The sequence below is a fragment of the Enhydra lutris genome, unplaced genomic scaffold (assembly GCF_002288905.1).
Source record: "Enhydra lutris kenyoni isolate GAN:26980312 unplaced genomic scaffold, ASM228890v2 scaffoldscaffold26, whole genome shotgun sequence".
In the NCBI taxonomy this organism is placed as follows: Eukaryota; Metazoa; Chordata; class Mammalia; order Carnivora; family Mustelidae; genus Enhydra; species Enhydra lutris.
In genome coordinates, this window is record NW_019154110.1 from 532,482 (window position 1) to 545,419 (window position 12,938).

Consider the following 12,938-nt stretch of genomic DNA (forward strand, 5'->3'; position numbering starts at 1 on the left):
CCCCACGCACCCGAAGTGCCAGCACCCACAGGGCTCTGCGGAGGACACCCCGCCTTACCCTCCACCGGGGGCCGGGCTGCAGAAGCGACTTTCCGCCCTGCAGACAAGGATGGGTGAGACGCAGGGAAAGGGGGAGCTTCTCCCGGGAGTGAGCTGGCTCTGGCCAAGGGGGCAGGCGGCAGGCAGCCCCTGAGCTGCCTCTAGCTGGGGCCCACATCATAAAAATCCCACCAACGTGACCACCGCCTCCAGACCCACGGTTGAAGGGGATCGGAGGACCAACCAGGCCAAAGGGCACAGCAGCTGGAAAGAGCCCCAAGGTAGCTCTGGGCCCACCACAGACGCCAAGAGTAGAAATCCCAGAGGGACATCGCTCCTTTCTCACGCCTACATGCTGTGTCCACACATCAACCGAGGTGGACAGGTCAGCCCCCTGCCTCGCCTCCCCGGCTCTGACCTCAGTGGTGGGCTCAGGGAACTCTTCCACAAGCCTCCATCACCAGCAGGGGCCTAATCCCCGCCCAGCCAACGTCCCAGAGCACAGCTCGCCAGCTTGTTCTTCCTCAATTCCTTCCTGCTCGGGGGCTGCCCATCCCTCCTTGGGGAAAACACCCACCCCGAGGGGAGAGACCTGCCCAGGTCTTGTCCCACAGCAATGACGCGGGGCCACCTCCACACTCACACAGCTGTCTCGCCTCTGCTGCCGGCACCCAGGACACACTGGCCACAGGACCAGAGGCAGTGCCAGGCCCGAAGTCAGCAGGTGGGCAAGAAAGCAGCCCCCAGCACACAAGCACACAGGTGTGGGAGCAACACTGCTGATTCCTGTCACAACATCATGGAGGATGGCTACAAATCTTGGTCCCACCACCACTAAATGGATTCACTGTGCCTGCCACGTCCAGGGCACAGGCTGCCCCCCTCCCCGTGCAGCATTATGCTGATGGCCCCCGCACCCCACCTCACCACTCTCTGCCCCACTAGTCTCTGACCCAAGTCCCCGGGGCCCAGATCCCCCCAAGCCCAACTCCTTCCTCTGTGCACAAAACAAGATGATGGATGGGCCAGACACACATCACATGGGCGGTCAGGAGCAGGAGGAGCCTTGAGGGAGGAGGCCTTGTCCAGAGAAAGAGAGTGCTCACAGGGTGCCTTGGCTAGGGGACAGGCAGGGCGGTGGCCAGATCGGGACATGGGGACAGACGGCTGGTCTGTGGGCAGGTGGCTGGTGGGGCAGCAGGGCTGTGACGGTCAGAGTCGTGGATGGCACCCCCAAACTGCTGGGAAAGGGCCTTCTCCAAGACAGAATCAGGGCTTCCCTGGAGGAGAGAAGGAGGGAGAGGATGACCAAACACGGCATAAGGAAGGGAAGGAGAACTTGTGCCTGTGGCTTCAGCCCCCTGAAAGGGCTTGGAACATGAGGGGCCAAAGACAAGGGTGCCAGACATCAGGCAGCGTGAGCAACTGGGCATAAACACCGATGTGGTGAACAGAGCGGGGTGAAGGTGAACGTCAGAATTCCCACTATCTCTTCTACTTTTTCACAGATCAGGTTTATACAAAGTGGCCCCCACTTGGCTCCAGCTGTGACTCAGCCTCCTCAGCGGGGAGAGGGCTGGGAAGGCAAATGGCTCCCTAATAAATTTACCAGCAGGGGGTCAGGCCTTGGTGGTGACAAACTGGAATCAGGCCCGACTCTGCTGAAAACCACGCACTCCCGCAGCGGAGGAGCCTCCCTCGGGTCATCCCACACAGTGTTGAGGGACTAGGACATCTCTGAACATGCAGGGAGGACACATTTGAGGCCAGAGCCCTGGCTGAAGATACAAGGAGGGAAAGGCTACCAAGAACAAGGAGACAAAGGGACAAATGGAGGAATCCCCTGTCTGAGGGAGGAAGGTGAGGTCTGGGCTACGGCCCGTCTGTCTACTGGAAGCCATCCCCTCCCAGGGCAGGGAGACCGGCTCAGTGAGTCTGGGCAGATCGTACCTGGCAACGCTTCCCGCCCGCACCCGAGGCTGTCTGCTGTCTTCCTCCACCCAGACCCGGGCCCCATCCCAGAGGCTTCAGGGAGGAGGCAAGCGATCCTCCCCAGCTCAGGATCCCTTGGGTTAGTAGACCACGAGTACTCTGATCTTAACATGGACACATCTCCACTCGTGGCCACAGCAGGACAAACACTTGACCCACCTTTGACAAGCGAAGGACTCCTCTTTCACATTAGTGACCCTGTTTCAAGAAAAACCCATACAAGAGTTTTAAATAACTAGACAACATAATCCCCACCGACTGAAGCTTCTGTGCACTCAGCTCGCAGCTCTCTGAGCTGCAAGCTAAGGAAGGGACATGAGGCCCCAGGAGCCAAGAGTTCCCAACTCAAACCTGCATGTGTCTGAGGGTGTGACATTAACACAGGAGGTGTGGCAGAGCTGGCCAGCACCCCTAGGCCACGTACCATGCATGGTACATGCCTGCACCATGTGGGGACTGTGGCATCACCACCAGATCTGACCAGAACTTTCCTTCTCCCAGTGTGCTATATGAGCCACCCCTTCCTCTGGCCCCCAGGAAAGACAGCTGTCTTTGGGAGGGGGTTGGAAGGTGGGATACAGGAGGCTCCCCCCAACTCCCCCACCCCCCTCACCCCTACCCTCATGCCCCTAAGCCTTACCGCACTAGAGCTGGCGTGGCTGAGCTTATCAAAGCGGAATTTCAGGTTTGACCTCGGGGAGTTTCTGCTTTTGGGATCTGGGAAAAAGAAGTTTCCATGAAAGGTGGGCGGGTCCACAGAGGTCACTAGGGCTGTTTGGGGGGGGTGCAAGTGGGGGGGGCCTCCTCTGTCCCCTAGGCACTCCAGCGGACCTGTGGCATTTTATCAGAGCCAACTCTCAAATCTTTAGAAATTTTTAGAAACGTTAGATGTTTGGTAAACCCAGGCATTTTTTTTTAATTAAATTACAGAAATTTACAATTCAATAAATGATAATCATCAAAGATAGTAAATACCCAAAAGTCCTCACTCCCTAATTATTGCACTGATTTTTACTGTTATCAGCTGTCGTTGGGTCACTTCTGTCTGTGGCCATCTGTCTGGCAGCGCACTGCGGGCCAGCACTCAGCCGTGGTCGAGCCCTCCAAGCATGGAAAGCAGTGGATGCTCCAAAATCAGGGCTTGTCCTACTGTTTCATTGTCTAGGCTTCAAATAATGAAGAACATGTTAAAAAAAAATACTGATGAGATTTGAAAATGCATCGTGTCTGCACCCATTACATTAGGACCAGCACAAACATGGGAGTCAGTTCTCATCTGGCCCTCAAGAATTAGGATGTGATTCAGCAAAGAAGTGGCTGGCGGGCTTACATTCCTGACAAAAGAGCGATCGTCAGTCGTGTCAGAACTACACCTTGCTGGGGACGCCTGGGTGGCTCAGTCGGTTAAGCAGCTGCCTTCGGTTCAGGTCAGGATTCCAGGGTCCTGGGACTGAGCCCCACATCAGGTTTCCTGCTCAGCGGGAAGCCTGCTTCTCCCTCTCCCTCTGCCTGCTGCCTCCCCTGCTTGTGCTTGCTCTCTCTCTCTCTCTTGCTCTCTCAAATAAAGAAATAAAATCTTAAAAAAAAAAAAAATTACACCTTGTTGGTCCTCTGCAACTTTCAGTTATCCACACATAAAGAGGTTAGACAAAGAGCGATCGGAGTGCTTGGTGAGAATCATTTGGCAATATGAGATTTAGAATAAAGAAGTCTAATGCAGCATTATCTGTATCAGTACACAAGTGTGTGTGCACATGCGCGAGTGTGCCATGGGAAAGCTGGGCGTGGAACATGACCAGCACACCCGGGCAGGGGGACCACTCGGCTTTCTGGCTTTCCTCTGCTTGGGGGAGTTTACAGGTCAGTTCACTGCAGCCAGAGGCCACTGGCTTCCTTCTGGTGCTTCGGATGAGGGGCTCCAGCCAGCACTGTGAGTACCTCTCAGACCTGCCAATCCCCTCTCAGGACCTCAGGCACCCAGATGTGACATGCTGATGATCGGGGATCAGAGACCACAGATGCTGGACATCAGGCCTTCCCAGGGGATCCCCCTCTTCCCAGATGCGCCAAGCAGCTTATGACAGGTTCCCAGAGGTCTGCAAACTGACCCCAGTCCTGCGGGTTCCCAGCACGGCCTCCATGAGGCTGGCAGCGGGAGGCCAGGGGTTCAGTACTGCACGGGGGAAGGGGATGACAGCAGCCCATGTGTGGTGCAGGAAACCCAGGAGGGGGTCGCCAGGTCCCTTCAAAGTCCCCTGTGCCCCGGGTGACCTTCAGCAAGTGGCAGACCGTCTCAAAACCTCCCACTACTCAGAACCTTATTTGATTTGGTATTTATTTAATATCAAGTAGGAGCCAGGCTTTTTCATTCATTCCTTCAATATTTAATTACGCCTTATTAAAAATCACGGCATTTATATTAGAACAAGGAGTTCGGGTGTTTGGGGGTTTTACAGAAGGGGAGACTGAGGCTCAGAGAAGTGAACCTGTCCTTGCCCCAGCCAGGACTGGAAGCCAACCCTGCAGCTGCCCAGCACAGGGGGCCATGTGACAGGAAGCCCAGGAATGGGCTCTCTCTATGCTTCTATCATCAGACTCCAGTTTCTCAGCCTCAGCTGATGGATGTTTCGAGCCAGAAAATCCTTTCTTATGGGGGGGCTGCTCCACCCTTTGTCGGATGTTTAGCGGCATTCCTGACCTCTACCCATCAGGTGCAGGGCACTCTCCTCCCACAATCATGAGAAGCAGAAACACATCCAGATGCTGTCAAATGCGCCCTCGGGAACAGGATGCCCCAGGTTGAGCACTATTAACTACACTCTTGTTTTATTCCTGCCATTTAACCTAACCAACATTCAGGTTAACAGTTCTAAGTCTCTGATGACTGTGAGTTCATCTAATCTTCACACAATCAACCACAACTATTCAGTTCCCTCCACCCTTTGCTTGGGGAAACTGAGGCACAGAAAGGCTCAGTAACCTGCCTGGTGTCACCAGTAAGTCGCATATCAAGGATTTGGATCCAAACCCCACAGTCCTGCACCTGCCCCCACACGATGCTGCCCTCCTCGAGGGCCAGACAATGCTCTGATTTCTGGGTGATGGTGCCCTACCATACCTATCATGCACGTCCCCTCGAGGGCCAACCCCTCCCCCCTCCCCAGAGCTGTTGCCTCATACTCTGTCTGACCACAAGGATCCCAGAAGCCCCAAGGGCCCAGATTCTTTGCTCTCCCTGAATCCCCACTACTGAGTGGAAGATTTTACCTCCTTGATATCTCTTGCATCTACATCCTTCTCCGTTGCTCCAGACAGCCCCAACCCACGGCCCAGCCACCCTCACTGCCCACTGTGACCCCTCACTGATCTCCCTCTGCCTCCACTGCCCACCCACCCCATCTACTCAGCCAGCTGCGGCCACCTAGTCCAGATGGCGCTTCACTACATAAGACCCTCCAGTGGCTTCTCTTGCCAGCAGGACAATACCCAAGTCCTTGCCAGGGTCTCCACGGTGGCCCCGGCCCAGCATCCTATCTGCCATCTCTTCTCATACCTGTCTCCTCTGCGAACTGCAGCCCAAGGAACCACTCACGTTTCCCTCCAGCTGCAACACTCACCCCACTTTGTACCCTTGCACTTGTCATGGTCATTATTGCGGCCCAGGCACCCAGCATCGGGGATGGGGTGCAGCCAAAGAGCCTCCACTTTCAAATCCCAACTCCTCTACCCAATCACTGAGCTTCCAGAGCCTCGGTTTCCCCATGAGTAAGGAGATGATAAGAACACTCCGCAAACAGACAGAATGAGCTAGCAGAGCTCAAGGGCCTAACACATGGGGGCTGGAGCGGAAACCGGTTGTTGTGGTGTGGCTGGAGCTCATGCCCATGGTCACAACACAGGCCCCGCCCCTCCGGCCCCAGGGCACACAGCCCCAGACCCCACTGACCTGTAGGACTCCGGCTCATGATGATGGGGGTGGCTGCGGCCCCCAGGCTGGGGTTCTCGCTGCTTGGGGACGGGCTGTAGACAAACACCTCCTGCTTGAAGGGCGAGGTGGTGGACGGCTGGCTGCTCTGGGGAGAGAGGCTGGGTGAGTGAGGCCAGCTCCAGCCTCAGCGGCCCCACAGGGTGGCCTATGCCATGGCAGGTCTGACACCGACACTGCCTCCCACATTCCGCATGGACCCGCTCCGTCTTTCTGCTGCCCCCAGAAGTGCCCCAATCCTCTCTTCTCTGGCCAGGAACCCCACAGCAGGGACCCCACTCAGTGTGGCCCCTGGCCCTCTGCTGCTATTCCTGTGTCACTCCCAGGGAGAAGAGACAGATGACCGGCCCATCTCTTTCTTGTTTCCATACTTCCCCTTCCCCGCCTCCCCCCACCCCCATCCCCAAAGACTGGATGGGGCTCTACCCACAGCAGCTAGTTGAATGCACACAGCCGGAGTCTGGCTGGACCCAGGGTGCCTCTCCCTGCTCCCCAGGGTTGGAGGGAGCCACACCTACCCCACTGTCACACTCCTCCATGGCCTCCCCCTCCCCTGCTGTGCTGCTGAAGCTGCTGGTGCTGGAGGATGAGCGGGAGATGTTGGCTCGGCCATTCTCCTTCAACTTTATGAAGGGCCTGTGGGAACGGGAGCAGGACAGGCCTGGTCACTCACGGAGCCCATCCCCCAGACAGGGCAGACCTGGCAGTGACTCCCCCTCCCCTGTGCTGCCCCCCACCCCCCCCCCCACCCGGCTGGCTTTTGTGTTTCACAGAGTTCTCAAGGCAAAAAGGCTGGCTCTAGCTGAGAGCACATTCCAGGCAGCTCCAGCCAGCCCTGCCCCCACACTCTGCCCTACCCCAACCCTCGCTCTCTTACTTCTCCTTGTTGGGGCAGATTTCCGGAGAACTGGGGTTGGATGAAGCCTCAGACTTCATCTCCTGAGAAGAGTGTGCACCATCTGGGGTCTTGGGGTTGCTGGATGCACTGTCACTAAGGAAAGAGGAATAAAGAGGGGTGAGGTCGCGGGGCCAGCCCCTAAGCCCCCATCCCACCCCCAGGCCCGAGACAGGCCCAAGCAGCTCTCAGTGCCACAGGGCCTGTGGGGTCACAGCATCCCCTGCCAGAGCACAGCCACCAGGACCTCCATTCCCCCAAGGCCCACTCCAGCTGCAGCGGCCAGCAGGGGTCCCTGCTCCCTCAGTGGCTACCACAGGCTCCTGGGTGAGTCAAGAGTGATAGAGCAAGAGTCCTGGCTGGATGCCGCCAAGCCCATATCCACTCCCCACCGACGCTGGCCATCCCACCTGGCAGGGCTCGAAGTCAAGAGCCGGAGGGCCTATGACACGCATTTCCACAGCAGGGAGAGTAACCCAATGCGCATGCGCTCAGTGGCGGGGCAGGCAGGGTCGCTGTGCATGACGCCCTTTATACAGACCACAGGACAAGCTCCCTGGATCTGTGTGACAAGGTGGCTGGGAAGGGCATCTTGGCCAACGGGCTACTCTTGGCCAAGGGCTCAAGGGATTCCTTCTCTTGGAGTTCAACAAAGACCAAGTATGCCGCCCACCATCTGTCCTGTGCCCCCTGCTGGGGACAAGGTGGCCTTGTCCTCAACGCAATTTTTAGAGCTTTACTGAGATACGATCCACATAGAATTCACCCAATTAACAGTGTCCAATTCAATGGTTTTCAGTCTACTCACAGAGTTGTACAACCATCACCACTATCTCATTTTGGAACAATTTAGACTCTCTTAAAGAAACTCCAGACCCACACATAACCATTCTCTGTCCACCCCTGGAAACTACAGATCAGCTTTCCGTCTCTCTGGATTTGTTGGTTCTGGACAGTTCATACGAATGAGATCACATGACCTGTTCTGGTCTTTTCTGACTGGCTTCTTTCACTCAATCTTTTCAAGATTCATCCAAGTTGTAGGCATATAGCAGTACTTTACTGCTTTTTATTGCAAAAAAAAAAAAATCCCATTTTCCAGAAACAGCACATTTTATTTATCCCTTCACTGAGCCATGGACATCTGGATCCTTTCCACTTTGGGCTATTATGAGTAATGCTGCTAGAAACATCTGTGTGCTAGTTTTCATGCCGACATACATTCTCTCGGGCGTAGACCAGGAATGGAACTGCTGGGTCATATGGTAACTCCACGTTTAACTCTCCAAAGAGTTGCCAAGCTGTTTTCCAAAGCAGGTGCATTAGTTCCCGCTCCTACCAGCAAAGCCCAAGGATTCGAATTTCTCCACATCCTTGCTGACACTTGTCATTACGTGTCTTTTTGATGACAACCATCTCAGAGGCATGAGCGCCTCAGTGCACTTTTAATGAGGCTGCTATTGATCTCCTAATTGTCCCCCCCAAGCAGGGGTTTAGGCCCTGGTGTAGGGCTTCTCTGCACATCTGACACAGTGGACCCTCCCTCCTGGAATTCTTCCTCTCCAGGCTTTCTTCTCGTCTTCCTTCCCTTTCTCCCCTTGTCCTGAGATACTGGTGTTCCCCAGGCATTCTACACACTCCCTTGGGGGGTCATATTCGTTGATCCATCTTTAAACACCACCTGTGCCCCAGTGACTCCCTTCTGCAGCCAAGGCCTCACTCCTAAGCTCAAGGCCTGCTGTCTGACCACTCAGAATTCTGCACTTCTCTTCTGGGTAGGCCATAAGGACTCTCACAAGTACAGGTCCCAAACAGAGTTTTTCATCCCCCTCAGTGAACCTGCCCTTCACCCTGCATGCCTGAGCTCAGGGCACCACCACCACCACCACCACCACCACCATCCAGGGCAGCAACCTGGAAGTCAACCGGGTGTGGGGCTTCTGTAGTTCTTGCCTGAGCGTAGACCCCAGCATGTAGCAAGCACTCGAACACTGCTTGCTGAATTAAACAACCAGTGGGCTCACCATTAAAGGACGAGAAAGACAATTAGCAAGAACAGGTTAAGGATGGTGCAATATGAAAGCTGCTTTTAACAAAAGGAAAAACATTCTAGAAGCCCTAACGTAAGTTCAGGGAACTATCTGGCAGAATCGCAGAAGGCTTCGATAAGAGTGAACACCTGAGTGAGCGTTGGGAAAGGAGGTAAAGAAAAGAAAAGAATCCAAGCAATGTTTCTAGTTTGGGTCCAGACACGACAGACAGTTCTGGAAAGTCCCGAAGAGAGCCTGGCCAAATCTCTCTCAGGGGGAGGAGCAGAGGGAGTGACCTAATGCGGGGACCAAGGCTAGAAGGCTGCCATCTACCAGAGCTGCACAAAGCCATCCCCAAGGCTGGGCATCTGGCAGCAGTGGCAGGACCCACAAACACACGCTGGACAGTTACCATCGTGTCCGGCCATCGCCTTGGCCTTCAGAGCCTGTGTGCAGCCGGGGAAAGAGCCCTGACCGCCGCTTGATGGGGCTCCGTGACTGGTTCTTCGCCGCCACTGCTGCTGCTGCCGCCGCCGGAGGCTGTCAATGAAACCACCGAAATGAGTGCCCACAGCCCACCTCGGACCCCAACTCCTTCCTCTCACCCCCTTTTCTGGTCTACAAACAGCTCCTGCAACCCCCGAGTCTACAGGAGATCCCAGAAAATAGGGAGGTCGCTCGGGAGGCTAGGATCCACGCAACAGGGACTGAGACCCCAAGACTCCTGCCACGGCAGCCTGTTCCCCTGTGTTCTTAAGCCAAAGCTTGTGGCCCCACGTAATAATCACCAAAGACCAGAATTCTTGGAGGAACAGGGGTCAAGGCCACCATAAAGACAGCCCGGCATACCAAAGTCAGGGTGTTTCGGGGGGTCAAAGACTGAGAACCACATGGCTGAGGGGGCCCTGGGAGAGACCTGGTCCAACCTCTCGCTTTACCACTGAAGAAGCTGAGGAGCCAAAGGATGAGGGGACTGGGCAAAGGTCACAGAGCAAATTGATGGCAGGAAAGGGACAAGAACTCAGGACTCTGACTCTCCTCACAAATAAGTGGGTCCAAGCCAGGCATCTCTATAACAAGATGGAATGAGAGCAGCAAAGCCAGGTCCACAGGCCGAAGGAACCTGTTGAGAACCCACCAAGAACGTGGCTCTGTGTCAGCACATGCAGGGGGTTGAGCACGGGACCGAGGAAAGGGAGACTGTGGTCATTCTTCAGAGTCCACCAGGCCTCTAATGCAGGCCCCAATCTCCTCATCCACAGAACAGGGATAACTGTCCCGCCCTGCTCCTTTCATAGACCCTCTCGGTGGAACAAGATAACAGCTATGAAAATATCTGGTAAGTTCAATGAATTATGTAAGATCACTTAGAACACTAATCCTGAGTATCAAGGTGGGTGTATTCTATTTGAAAAGAAAAGAAAACCCTTGTCTATATAAATCCAAAGTCACTTTGTTTTTTATAAATGGACCAACTATGTGGTTCCTTCACCTGGCCAGTTGCTTGTGCAAGGAGACCAGGCCCAAACCCACAGCCACACCAGGCTCTGGCCTTGGGAACTGCACACACAGTGATTAACGGCAAAGACTGTGGGTCAGGGAGATATGGATTCAAATCCCAGCCCTTCAGCTTAGCTAAGGGCCCCAGGGCAGGTTACTAAGCCTCTCTGGGCCTCCTTTCCTCAAGTCTGAAATGGAGAATACATCAGTTCCTACCTCAAATAGCTATTATGAGGATCAGATGAGAGAATGTCCATGAATTACTTCGCTCAGTCCCTAGTGCACAGCAAGGCAGGGTGGCTACTGTGATCGTTAATAACAAAGTGATGACACCCCTCCTGAGTCCCAAGACACTGGGCAGAGAAATATGCCCCAGAACCACTCTAAGGGGGGGCCCACCCTTAGAACAGGACAATGGGCGGGCTTCTAGTCTGGGCCAGCCCCAGCAGTGCCTGGGATAGAGACTGCGAATCACAGGCAGGGCCTAGGGTCACCCCCAAAGAGCCTCAATCTCCCCAGTCCCTGCTCTGGACTCCCAGCCCAAGCCTGGGTGAACAGACCCTCCTTTGCAGGCCCGGGGCAGGGGTGGGGGGCCAGAAGAGGCACCCTCCCTGGGAACCGTGTGCTGCCCCAGGGCCCGAGGCACTCACCGAGAAGGTAGTCTTGGTGACCTCCATGCTGTTGTGCGAGATGCCCCCACTGAGGCTGCCAGGGATGCCCCCGCTGTGCTGCTTTTTCTGGCTGCTCACCATGGTCTCCATGGAGTGGCTGCGCACACGGATGGCCCTCTGCAGGGAGAAGCGACAGGGACCCGATCACTGGCGCTCAGCCCACCAGATGCCCCTGTCCTCCCAGGGGGTCTGTAGACACAGCCCTTCGCTTGGGCACACTCAGGCCACACAGGGCCCTGTGCCCACTTAGGGCCACCAAAGAGCAAAGGGCACGTCGGCAAACAGTGACACATCCAGGAGGGAAAACCAGGATGGTCGGGACTTGCTGGTCCATGTGCATGGATAAGAACAGCTACAGTCAAGAATGCTTTGAGCCTACATCAGGGACAGGCCTGGGAGGTGATGACCGCACCCCCAGACCACTCTGCAGGTCTCTGGTGTTCTGCAACCAGACCCAAGAGCAGTAACCACAGTGAGGACAGCTAGTTAACATAGAGCGAACCCTCCCACAGGCCCTGGCTTTTAGAGAACTGCCCTAATTCTAGGAACACATCTGGTTTCCCTGACTGGATGCTCCTTAAGACAGAGGTCAGGCCTGACCTTCTCTGACTCCTCTCCTGCAACTCCCCTGGTCCTGGCACAAGGACAGACACATGGGCAGCACGTGGAAAAGAAGAGTAGCCACGTTTACTGGGGACTTATGATCACCAGGCTCTCTGCAAAGAGCTCAAATGTAATCTCACCACTAGCCCATGGTGTGGCTCTCCTCCATCCCATCTCACAGCTAAGGCTCAGAGAAGCCAAGGGACCTGACCAGGGGCCCCCAGCTAGTAGGAGGTAGAACAGAGGGCAGACACATGCCAAGATACACAAATGGAGGTATGTGTTGCTCACGTAAAATGGCCATCCCCACCATATTCCTCAGTGGAACAAGGGGTTAAATCAATCAGTCTAAGGTGGTTGCCAAATCTCTCCCCTTGCCAGTGGGGTCTGAGGGGATGGTGGCTGGGAGCTTGAGGATGGCCAAAAGAGAGGCGACATTCTGCACCAGAACTGCAGTAGCCACTCCGGGGTGTGGGGATCAAGCCCGTGGGATGAAGGCAACAAGCCAAGATGGCAGAGTGGGGAAGGGAAAGAATCTGGATGCCGAGGACCCCACAGAGCCATAAGTCACCCCGAGCCTCCTCGTTAAGTGGGCTCGTGGATTTTCCTCACTGTGGGAGCCGGCTGAGGTCCTCAGGAATGCAGCTTCAGAAAACAGGCTCAGAAGGATAACAGTATGGATACAGGAAGCCAATTCAGGAAGAAGGGCCATCTGCAAACATGGGTGCCCTGGAGACTCGCTACTTTTGCAAATGAGGCACGGAGCCCCCCAGCCTCCTACCCCTGATGTCATCCAGCCCCTCCTGGGTGAGTCAAAGATACCACTTGAGGGACATCATGGCTCTCCCTTTCTAAACCACAGAAGAGAATCGCCTAGTGACAGTTTCCAGCCCATACATTCTATTCATTCCATCACCCAGAGTCAACATTAAGTCGCACACCCTTTGAAAAACTGAGAGCAGGACTGGCTGTGGCACCACACTAAGGTGCGCCGGGATAAACAGCAAGGTTCCAAAAAAAAAAAAAAAAAAAACCAGCAAGGTTCCTTAAGTGAGTCAGTTCTCCATAAACCTCAGCCCCGTGACATTCTGCTGGGGCCCTTGTGGGTGCCGCCACCATCAACGATATCGTGTGTGTTCTGACACATTCCTCACAGTCTCTTTCCAAGAAAGACCGGATGTTGTGTGCTAGGATCTGGTCTACAGAGCTTCACAGATGTGGAC

At 55.1% G+C, this 12,938-nt stretch overlaps 1 protein-coding gene across 1 annotated transcript in view; it reads right to left on the minus strand.

Annotated features, from left to right (window-relative positions):
• Positions 1-1,258: 1,258 nt before the first annotated feature.
• The window catches only part of LOC111151526 (RAP1 GTPase activating protein 2), a 182,050-nt gene continuing 170,370 nt past the window's right edge, over positions 1,259-12,938 (minus strand). Inside the window, exons 18-25 of the mRNA XM_022509576.1 lie at positions 11,092-11,229; positions 9,354-9,481; positions 6,894-7,007; positions 6,535-6,652; positions 5,978-6,104; positions 2,672-2,748; positions 2,191-2,229; positions 1,259-1,319 (exon numbers count right to left, since the gene is read on the minus strand). Of these exons, the coding sequence (XP_022365284.1) occupies positions 2,221-2,229; positions 2,672-2,748; positions 5,978-6,104; positions 6,535-6,652; positions 6,894-7,007; positions 9,354-9,481; positions 11,092-11,229 (711 nt within the window). The 3' untranslated portion in view covers positions 1,259-1,319; positions 2,191-2,220. The remainder of the gene's footprint in view (positions 1,320-2,190; positions 2,230-2,671; positions 2,749-5,977; positions 6,105-6,534; positions 6,653-6,893; positions 7,008-9,353; positions 9,482-11,091; positions 11,230-12,938) is intronic.